We start from the raw sequence: 12,243 nt of genomic DNA, 5'->3' as shown, positions 1-12,243 counted from the left end.
TTAAACAATAGGTCATTTTCTGATGATAGCTTGATGATAAAAGGAATCTGTCAGAAGGTTTTTGCTATGTAATTTGAGAGCGCAGTGATATAGGAGGAGAGACTTTGATTACAGTGATGTGTCACTTACAAGACTGTGTTTACGTGTTTCAATACAATCAGTGTTTTATCAGCAGGAGATTATCACTAAAGGACAAAATGCCTTTGGCATCTTAATCCAATGCCTCTTCCAGCACTGATTAGTTACTATCTGTCAATATACAGTGTGCACAGAAAGCTGTCAATCAATGGTGTGGGCGGGGTTACACATGGCTCAGCATTCTGAGTGCTGCAAGATCTGCAGCAGAGAAAACTGTGATTCTGTCACAACTACTGCACTTAGTAAACTAAGTGATACATCGCTGGAATCAGGGTCTCTGTCCCTACCGCATGCTGCTGTCAGATTACTTCACAGAAACTGCTGACATATTCCCTTTAATGTTTGTTGATTATACATGTACCCTCTGAATTCTAAAGTGCTATGGAATATAATGACTACAGTATATAAAAATCATTATTATAAATATAAGATTGTTATAAAAAAGACATTAATGTATCTGGAATATTTTTATTTTCTCTTGACAACAAAATAATGGTACATTCACAGACAGCAGATAGGTATATTATAGATACATGCACCCTATTTCATACACTAGAGTTAAAATTACACACATTAAACCTGTGATACAGAAATAGCTATAGCTTATTAGAGAAAGCTGATTAAAAGCAACAAACACAAAAATATTATTTAAAATTCATGAGTTATGAGAACAAAAGGATATAATGTGTCACAGCAGTATAATATATGAGATTGGTCAAATGTACATATAATAATAATAAATAATACAAAAAATATATGACTGCATAAATCATTAATATGAGATGAACAGACATGTATACTATACGTATGGATCTCAATTTATTTAACGGATAACTAAAGCAGAAGCTGAAATATGTGCTAAATCAAGTCCAGCCCTTGTAATTGTTATAATAAATGGTTTATTTTATTCTTCAGAGATGTATAAAAGCCAAGAGGAGTGTAGATAAAAATACTACTCACACCTGAAGCGTTTTGATCACTGACAGCTGCTTTGGCCATAGCTGCTAATGATGCAGTCAGTGCTTGAAATGCGTTAGTGAGAGTTGTATTTTTATCTTAACTGCTGCTGGATTTTATATAAAACGTACCATTTTTTATGACAATTACAAGTGCTGGACTGCACATACTTCTTCATGTGATACACAGTTCCAGTATAAATATTAAAGGGAAACCGATAGCAGATATATGCAACCTGAACCATGGACAGGATGTATCATTTTAGTAGATATGTTTTACTGTGAAACGCTGCAGCATTTCACAAAAAACAAATTTAAAAGCCAGCCGGGGACCTTGCCGCATGTGTGACTGCCACACTTCCCTTGAGCGACAAGTTTCTCCATAGGGGTAAGTTTTCTCCTTGTGGAGAGTGACATGCCAGGTCTGGCACACCAGTATGAGGAGGCATAAACGCCTTGCATGCTCCTCTGGGAAATTAATTATGCAAATTGTCTCTTCAGAGAGTAAGAGGACTTGAACTCTAGTGCCACCTATTGGAAATGGCAATCCTACCAATATTGACTCTTTATCGAGCCTTGTAATATGATTTAGGATAAAAGTCAAATCAGAATCTCAATTAATCTGTCATGTCAAAAATGCTATTAATCTGCATAGATGGAGTAAATCTACAGGTTAATAGTGTTCTAAAACTGTGCGGCCGCTGCACTGAAAGCCCGTGTACCAGGCGGAAATCTCTGCAGCCTTGAGCTTTCAGTCATAAAGGCATGGCTTCAGTCACCGCTCAATACACAGTGAGCGGCTGCTGCAATCATGCCCTGGCACTGACTGACAGCCTGCTCTGTACTGATGTACTGCGGAGCTGGCTGTCAGTCAGGGGTGTGGTTACAACCATTGCTCACTATGTATGGAGCTTTGACTGAAGCTGCGCCTTTATGGCTGAAAGCTGCCCCAAGGAATAAAGTTAATTTCCTCCCGGTAGCCGGGCTTTCAGTGCAGCAGCCGCACAGCTTTAGAACGGTATTAGCCTGTAGATTAACTCCTTATCTGCAGGTTAATAGCGTTGTTTTACATGACAGGTTCCCTTTAAGATGTTACTCTTTCTCATATTATCCAATCAAATACATTATATATTTTTAAAACTGCTCAGGAAAAAATAATGGCAACTATACTTTTTGCCCTTTTTAGATTTCATGAATGAGGCCTAATGAGGCCGTCCTCTTTGAAAAATCTATACTATATTATATTTCAGTTTTCTGCGGTTTCTTAGAATTGCCCTGTAACCTGCTTTAATTAGAACATTTCTTCCAGTGATAGTCACATAGACTTCCATCATGAATAATTACTAATAATGAAATGAGGACATTGTTCGCACAGTAGCTGATTCTGCTCTGAAGTAAAACAACTGTGTGTAATTAATCAGTATCTTACGCTCTGTATTGACCATTTTATATTATTATATTGTGTCTCTGTATGAAGAATTATTCGTGCTTGTCACATTTACTGCACGTCAAGGGGAAAGCATGTTAATGTAATAATGTAAAATAATCTATTGCTTGTCAATTTCTCGTGGAGATTGTTCAGCATACTTTACAGCCAGCAATACATTATTAAGAATAGACTGTTCCTGCATGGCAGATTTTGTCATACAAAGTATCATAAATACATGAGATTATTCTTGTCCTTTATCTAAATAATTTTCAACGTTGTAACAAGTTTAATGTCATTTTAAGTAATTGTAATTGAATACTTGTAGTGCTAAACAGTAATCATTGTTTGAACAAAGTGCTACATTGGGACATTAGATTAAATAAAAGTTATAGAATAGCTAGATAGATAGCTAGATAGATAGATAGATAGATAGATAGATAGATAGACTGATAGACAGATAGATAGAGAGAAAGGAGAATCTGTCCACAGGACAACTATTAGTCGTTTACTCCACAAATCTGGCCTTTAAGGAAGAGTGGCAAGAACAAAGCCATTTTTGAAAGCAAGCCATAAGAATTTCCATATGTAGTTTGCAAAACATGTAGGGGGCACAGCTAGCATGTGGAAGAAGGTGCTCTGATCAGATGAGACAGTAAAGTAAAACTTTTTGTGTTAAATGCAAAATGCTATGTATGTCGGAAAAACAACATTGCACATGACCTTGAAAACACCATCCCCACCATCAAACATGGTGGTGGTAGCATCATGCTGTGGGGATTCTTTTCTGCCGCAGGGTCAGGGAAGCTGGTCAGAGTTGATTGGAAAATGGATGGGGCTAAATACAGGGCAATCCTGGAGGAAAATCTGTTATAGGTTATAAAAGACTTGAGCTGAGACATAGGTTCACCTTCCAGCATGGCAATGATCCTAAACATACTGCCAGAGCTACAATGGAATGGTTTAGATCAAAGCATATTCATGTGTCCTCTAGCTATGCAAAGCTGGTAGAGACATACCCCAAAAGTCTTGCAGCAGTATTTCCAGGGAAAGGTGCTCTAGGGGGGCCGAATACAAATGCACATCACAATTTTCAGATGTATATTTTAAAAATAATTAGAAAACAATGTATCATTTCCTTTACACTTCACAAATACTTGTAACTTAATGTTGGTAGATCACATAAAATCCAAATAAAAAAACATTTAAGTTTGTGGGTGTAATGTGGAAAAATGTGGGAAAGTTCAAAAATTCATAGGGTATGAATACTTTTTCAATGCACCGTATATCCAGAAGGCTCTACACTCACTAGTAAGCATTTTTTGTGCTGCTTTCTTTTAGTGTTGATAGATAGATAGATTTTTAGGTAGATAATATACATTTGTGATAGGTAGTACCAGTAGGAGAGAATATTGGGCAATGTAATAATTGCCTTCTTCTGTGCATGATCATGTCTGTGAAGGGCGGCCTTTGACATGATCATGCACATATCGCACTTATAAATAGGCCCTTATTCTCACACAGCGGCATCTGTGACTGCACAGACACAGCAGCATTTTTCTGTGAATGTGCTAATAGGCCTTGTGAGAATGTGCTTATCACCACCCATCTGTCACTTTCTAACAGGCCTGATTGGCAAGCGCTCATAACAACTGACATCTGTTCTTGCTTATTGATATGCAGATTTATGATAATCGTTATGAACAATAAAACAAAAAAATACCTAAGGTGAATGTTACATTTTTAACTTGCCAACCCTAAAGAAAAAAAAAAAAAGAATTCCATAGATCAATAAATCTCAATGTCTGAACTATTGGAAAATAAATCTGTTTGTCACTAGACAAATATTGTATTAAACTTGTTTCTGACATAGAGAATGTATAGCATTGGTAAAGAGGGAAATATATTCCAAGAATCCAAGTATGCAAAAGCAAAGCGTGTATTTCCCACTGCAGAAGATGAATATGTATCCGGCATTATATGTGCTTACATTATCACTGCATAGTTAGCGCTCACAACATCCAATCCATCCTGTGGATATCAATCAGTGACTGTGCGCATATGGACAACATAATGCCATGCTCCCTGCTTTACTCAGAAATCTATTTACAAGGCGATGTGGAGGTTTACGCTTCCATCTCATATTTTAACAGAAATGATAACAGATTCTAACAAATGGCAGTGTTTCTCTACTGGCAACACTTTGCAATGTAAAAAAGCAGATTATGCCACTGTGACCACCCATACATGTAATCCTGACTGGAAAGCTGAAAAACGATAGTATTTACCAACAGGAAGATCCAATAATGATTTTCTGTAAAAACAATAGAGTCATTTACGTTCACAGAATACTGGTATAAAACACACAGACTGCGACCATTTACGACTGATGAAGGGCATACGTTGCACACTAAAGGGGTTATCAGGACTCATTGTACAGCGCCTTGGTGTTTTGGCTTCATACACTATGTACTTCGGGTGGTCACAGGACCAGGGCTGAATGTCCCTCACCATTCTGATGTTGATGACCTGTCCTAAAGCCCTCCATACATATTAGTGTAATCTCTACCAAACCTGCCAATATTGAGGGGTTCATCCGACAGTCTAATGTCTATGGGGGCACCTGCCAACTGATTGTAATGTCAATTGGATATGTCCAATTTCTGACTGATAGAAAACACAGGAGCACGCCACTAAATGTGCACTAACGTGTATGGCAGAGTCGGTCGAGATGGTTCACTGCCAAGATGGCTGTTGCCAAACGATTGGCCAAAGCATCTAATGTATATGGTGGGCTAAAGAACAGTTTATCAATATCTCAGTCCTGGAGAACCCCTTTAAATAGCAATAAATAATTGAATACAATCACTTTAATTACTGCTCCTAATAAAAAAATCTTTGAGGTTTTCATCAAAAACATGTTTCACCAGTACAACTGGCTTCATCAGGGTTCAAGGCAATAATACTATAGTATAGGATGCTACTATAATAGTATAGTATTATAGCCTCGTCCCCTGATGAAGCCAGTTGTACTGGTAAAACATGTTGGGGAGGTTTAGGTTCATGTTTTAACTGCATTAGTCAGTTATAATGGTGGATACTTAATGATAGGATAGTAAGGATAGCGGCCGCACCTAGGCTATCTTCTAACCACAAAATTTAAATATTAAGGACACCAAACAGAGTGTATATCTCAGTGAATGGATATGTTATCCGTGTCCAAGAATATAGTGACTCATGCAGGATTTTAATTGATTATATTCCTTTAATAGTATTATTAAAAAAATTTTTTTTTTTAGTCTTTAGTTAGGGATTATTTGCTTAAGGCAATCTGTTAATAGTAATTGTTGACCCTACGCTGACTGTGTTGAACGGCAATTATAGTATGTCATTCCTTAGGCATCGCCTTTATTATGGTCTTTATTGTGGTCGAATTTTCTAGTTTTTACTGCAAAATATTGTTCTTTTATTCTATAACATGAGTTGTCTCTGATTTAATAATTACTTCTGCTTCTCAAAAGGTAAAGCATAACATATGAGATGTGTTTGTTCACTGGGCATGTATTTTCAGGACCACAGCTGTAGAGGTTAGCAGTCAATTAGGACAAGGAGCATTTATTGATCTCTATGACCATGTCATGTTTTTTACATCATGAACATAAGTACGCTTTTCTGGGGACTAAGGCAAGAGTTGTCTCATAGGACTCAAAATGTATAGGGATATTCAATCTGAGTCATTATTTGTGTATTTTTTTGTTTTTTATACATATATCCTTACATGTCCTATTAACTTATAAAGGGTTTGTGGACTAAATAAATCTACTATAGTAGCATGCTCTACTATATTAACTAAAAAGTAAAAAGATGACCTAATGTGGGAAATAGTTTTAGTCCCAAAGACTTGTGCACAAGTACTATTATTTCAACACAGTATATTGCAATGGTGGGACAAATTCCATACTTAGTTCTGAAAGTTTGGCTTATGACAATGTAAAGAGTCCATTTAGTATGAATTTTGTATTATTAAATGTTGGTACATGTAGTTCTATAGGGTCTGGAGGCATGGATGAGATCTCTGTGCTATTGAAATGGACCGATAGCTAGAAATCCATTAACTCTGTGACACTACCATTTCCATTAGGTCTGACAATTTTCAAATTTCATCACAATCAGCAAAGCAGGAAACCTATTCACAAAGCAGTGAATTCTTTTTTTTTTTACTTTGTCCCTGAAGGTTTCTTTTGTTTCCTACACAGGCATGAATGCTTTGCAATTACAGAATTTGGCTACTTTAGCAGCTGCAGCAGCCGCAGCCCAAACCTCTGCAACCACCACCAATGCAAATCCTCTCTCCACGACTAGTGCACTGGGAGCGCTAACAAGCCCGGGTGAGACGTGTTTTCTGTCTGTCACATAGAACATTCTTCCAGGATGTTCAAAGAAAACATTTGTGTCGCCAATTTCCATCTTTTTATCATTGAACGGTTCTAGGGGAGGGGGCTTAATGGATTCCCTTTTTTGATGTACTAATTGTTCTTGTTGACATTTTCATCTTATTTGCCTTGAATTCATTCCCCATTCTTTTAATTAATTTGATGTAGTTATGACAAATTTATGTGGTGGTCTGGCTGCATGTAGCATGGGTGCCATTTATATAAACTGCCACAGGCCAAAAATGGAGAAGCTTGCCAAGAACCAATCAGATGAATGTCTGTAAGTGGTGTTAGAAACAGGACAGATGGGTTACAATTGGTTGTGATGGTCTTCTACAGGGAATTAGTCATAGCTTTTTGTAATTTGGCAATTTTACAGTTATGAATAATGTCACAATTGTGTTCTTTTTGATTATAGAATTGATTTTGTAAATCTGCATGTGGAAATTAAAATTTAGAATGGTCAGCATGGCCTATACTATAAAATACACTGGTGCAAGTACGATGTGGCTTCAATTCAAATGTAAATGCACTGGTTAAATATAGGATACAAGAATTATAATATTGCTACAGTCATAGAAATGTGAGGTGCTTAGCAATCATTTTGATCAAAATGTGTGAGCCCACTAGCGATCATTTTGATCAAAATGTGTGAGCCCACCTGCCAGAGACAACGCTAGCATTCACCCATCTATTTAAAACTATTTTTCACTTAAAATATAGCTGGATTTTATTCTTCTCCAGTTTTAGGCCTAGGCACAAGCAGATGTGTTTAGTACAGGATCCCATCTGAAAGAGGTTACCTTGTCGATGGCAGATAAGCTCTCGCACTTTGATCATGATGTGTGCAAATAACCTCAAAGTTTAACTATATTGAGCAATATTGAAATATATAGAATTTTTTCATATTGCTGCTGCATGTGCAGATAAATGCGTAGTAAAGTAGTTTAGAACTGGAGTGCATGCTTCATCTAGCATACATGTCTGCTGTGCTATTTTGTCTTTTGGATAGTATAATTAATGGATCTGGCACATTTTAGTTTGATTAAAAAGATAAACTGTTTATGTTAACATTTTATTTATCTTTGTCTCCTTTTGAAACTCCCATATATTTTTATTGCCTCCTTTGGAAACAGCATAGCTGTGTTTTCTGGAATCCCATTTCCACGTCACCATTTATTAGCTAAAGGGAGTATGCTTGTGAGTGCGGCATCACTGCCTTTATAAAGTAATTTCTATTGTCTCTCATTTAGATAACTTTACCACGATGCCTTCAGTAGATGTACACAGTCACTTTAAGTTGTGCAAGCCTGCAGAACTTTTTTGTTCAGTTATATTGATACGTTTAAACATTACAACTGATATCCCATAACAATTAAAGAAGTTGTCCACTACTTTATTCCCCCCCCCCCAATATATCCCCAGGGCCCCTAAGACTTATTGTAAATACCGCTGATAATGCATGTGAGTGGCGCTATCGGTGGCCGCTCACAGGCATCACGTGACCCCGCGCTGACGTCACGACAAGTGAGGCTGTGTCTCAGCACTGGAGTCCCCGCGGTGGCTGCTGGGTTGTGGACGGGGGTACTCCCCACGTCACACCCAGCATCCACCATGCGCTTTCCCAATGAATGGGGAGTAGCAGATCGCGGGGTGGATGCCAGTTGTGACCGGGGGGGGTAACCCCGCCCACAGCCTGGCATCCACCATGGAACCAGGAAGATCGTGACCCCCGGCTGCTGCCAGCACTTGTCGTGACATCAGCGGATGTCAGAGCCGGCTGCAGCCAAGGGGTCACGTGATGCCTGTGAGCGGCCAGTGATAGCGTCGCTATTATTATCAGCAACAGAGGGTATTTACAAGAAGTCTTAGGGGCCCCGGAGGGATACATTGGGGGGGATATAAAGTAGTGGACAACCCCTTTAAGAATGATTTCATAGATATTTACAGAGTAATACTCATGAGAAAGGCTTATATGGAGCTGTTTCTTAGCTTATATAGGGTAACTTAAATAGAACCAGTCAGCACGATTTTGTAATGTAGAGTAAAGGCAGAGCTGTAATGGGTCTGTAATACAACACATTAAATTGATATCTTTGGTGAAGAAATCCGCTTTCTAGTTCCTATTTAATCACCATTTGTAGTTTTCTGCTAATTAAGTTTTGGTGCACAGAGGCCGGACTGTACACATGGTCTTCTCCTCCCTGTCTGTGATTCACCTAACCTCTCCACCTGCCTCCAGTCTGAGAATGACAGGTCACTGCTCAGATTTCAAACAGAGGAGGCTGATCATTCACAGACTGGAGGCAGGTGGAGAGGTTAGGTGAATCACAGACAGGGAGGAGAAGACCCCGTGTACAGTCCGGCCCCTGTGCACCGAAATCTAATAAGCAGAAAACTACAAATGGTGATTAATAAGAACAACAGAGCGTATTTCTTCACCCAAGGTATCAATGTAATCAGTATTACCGCGCTATTACAGCCATGTCTTTACTTTATAATACAAAATTGTCTTTTAAATGTGGCTGCACCACCACCAGAGATTGAGTCTGATCAAGGACAACATCTGCATGGAATTTGGATGCTCTCCCCATGATTGTTTGGGCTTCCTCCCATGCTTCAAAATATACTGAAAAGTTAATTGACCCTAGTGAAGATAAGCACCAACATGACGGCCACTGAACCTACTCCAGCCCCACTTCGTGTTCAAAGTGTATAGCAATGTACATGTCCACATGTTAGGTGCTCCCATATTGCTCTCTGCACAGCCAGTTCTCTGTCTGTCATTCTGTTCACTTCTGAGCCCACTATAACATTCTGCCCTGCTTGTACGGGAAAGCCCTCTGCAATAGTAAAGCGGAATAGCGAAGAAGACCCCTTCAGCAGGGGGAAGCAAGAAACTATATTGTCAGCTGCTAATGGTTATTCTAATATGTATTGGGTTTCCTAACTCTCCCCAGATGGCAGATACTGTGGAAAAGAAAGATCTGAGAAAATCATGTGAAAAAACAAACAAACATGCACATCCTACCGAGATGAGCATGCATATTTATTTTGAAGTTGGGAGGAATATATATTAACCAAACATTTGGTCTACAGCTATATCGTATGCAGCCAACTTTGGTTGACTGGTGAAAGTAGCTCTATGCATGTTGTCTTATATTATGATTATCATTATTTTTTATAAATGTGTATGCCATTAGGATGTAGACCTTATCTTTTACTCATCATCAGGTTTACATATTCAGTATAGCGACAGCACCTGAGACATTCTATCAATATAGAAATACAATATTTTAAGCATCTAAATGATATAAAATCTCTGCATTGTAATGCTTAGTTACATTGCCTCCAAGATATATCGTGGTTTCGGTTGACTTTAATATAGAGCAAAGCTGAAGTTGAGAATTTATCTTTACCGTTTTCAAGCTCACTTTTAGGGTAACAAAGCATTCATTCTTGAAAACGTGTGGCTTTGTTGGAAAAATGGTGTCACTTTGGCCTCTGCGGAAATGTATTTCTATGAGAGAATATGCCAAACACCACTCTATAACACTCTTTCTATTAAAAAAAAGTTCTAGTTTTACAAAGCTTCTGTCATAATAAAAGCTTAGTGTCAATATCAAAAGCATTCTCTGTGCCGATTCTTGCAGGTTTCGCTATATCTTTGTGCAGCTTCCTTTTGTATTATTTCAGAATCCTCGGTTTTCAGCAGTGTCCTTTGAAAACAGCTCGTGTATTAAGTCCATTTTTCTTCACTGTTGTAACAAACATTTACTTAATAGGTGGTCACACTTCGTGAGTGCTTGAAGTGTTTGATAGCTAACGCCATCCAATGGTGTCTTACCGACTAATTTATTTTATCTTTAATCAAATGCCAATTTTATTGTAACAGATTGACCCAGTGGCAGGGCTCTTCTCGTCTGCCAAACCTCGTGACGCTTAACAAGACAGCTCCTCTCCTTCCCTCTCTCTCTCTTCTCTTCTGTAGTACAATTTCAGATAGAGATGTAGATAGAAGATAGATAGCTAGATAGATATGGATAGATACATAGATATAGATTATATAGATAGATATAGGTGCATAGATATTTAGATATAAAGACAACGATATAGATACATATATAGATAATAGATAGATAAATAGATAGACTAATAGATAATAGATATATAGATAGTTAGATAGAAAAAAGATAGATAGATAATAGATAGATATATGTGTATAGATACATATAGATAATAGACATAGATAATAGATAGATATATGTGTATAGATAGATTATAGTCAGACAAATTGATAGATATATGGATAGATAGGTAGATAGATAGATAGATAGATCGATAGATAGATAAATAGATGGATTTAATCCCATATGCCGTAATATAAGGCCTAGTATTTATGCAGTAAATCATACGGATTCTGCTATGTAGCCAGAGTATAAGATGATTTCCAAGCACTGAATTGAAGAATACGTTGTTAGTTTATACAAGGGGTGGCCAACAACAATATGTCCTGTTACAGAAATCACTTAAAGGAATGTTGTCATCTTATTAAATTGGTAAAATTGCTAAGTCCTTGCAAAAACAAGCAACTTTGCATTTTACCTCTTATTAAAAATCCTCTTCGTTCTCAAGAATGGAAGAATTTTTAATTCTAGATTTTTCAGTTTGTTGCCAAGGTTACCGGATATTTCGGATGTGACCAGTTTCTTAGGCAAGAAGCTTGCTTCCAAGCTTGCTGGATCCAGCCATCAGATCCTACCGATACCAAGCAAAGGCTCAGCCATGCGGCTGACCGAAGCAATCAATCATCAGAAGTCAACGCCCCCCCCTGCAAGCACGGAGCCCTGAGGCTGGAGAGCGGTGCACTCCCGAAGCTTGAATGTTAATAAACTTTTAACTACCCCATGGTCTAACTTTATGTCTTTAGTATAGATATGGACATATGCATATTTGCCAACTCTCCTGGAACATACAGAGGGTTCCCAGAAAAAAATGGAAACCTCCCAGACACCTTGAACAGTTGCCAAATTTCCTGGAGGCTGCTGAAACCTCCCGAAAATTTCCCTTCAAGAATATTTATCTTGCATGATACAGGAATGATGTTGTGTTTAATCATACATTAAGGGGGCAATGAAAAGGTATGATGAGGAAGTAGAGAACATATGGAGGGGAATGGCCTAAAAAATAGATTTTTGTGCTTTTGTTACTGTACGTTTAGACAGTGATTGGGATCATTTGGGAAACATAGGATGGGAGAGTCACATGTAAAGGACTGTGAGACTCATGA

The 12,243-nt window shown here is 38.0% G+C and overlaps 1 protein-coding gene across 15 annotated transcripts in view; it reads left to right on the top strand.

Moving 5' to 3' along the window:
• The window catches only part of CELF2 (CUGBP Elav-like family member 2), a 508,245-nt gene that overhangs the window by 459,314 nt on the left and 36,688 nt on the right, over positions 1-12,243 (top strand). For 12 of the 15 annotated variants that reach the window (XM_073652418.1, XM_073652417.1, XM_073652421.1 and 9 more), the window contains exon 9: positions 6,777-6,908. The exons of the other annotated variants lie outside the window; for them this stretch is intronic. In XM_073652418.1, the coding sequence (XP_073508519.1) occupies positions 6,777-6,908 (132 nt within the window). The remainder of the gene's footprint in view (positions 1-6,776; positions 6,909-12,243) is intronic. 15 annotated transcript variants of the gene reach the window in all.

The sequence above is a fragment of the Phyllobates terribilis genome, unplaced genomic scaffold, assembly GCF_046119375.1.
Source record: "Phyllobates terribilis strain yellow unplaced genomic scaffold, ASM4611937v1 Scaffold_11__3_contigs__length_659146591, whole genome shotgun sequence".
NCBI lineage: Eukaryota > Metazoa > Chordata > Amphibia > Anura > Dendrobatidae > Phyllobates > Phyllobates terribilis.
This window is presented reverse-complemented; position numbering and strand designations above follow the sequence as displayed.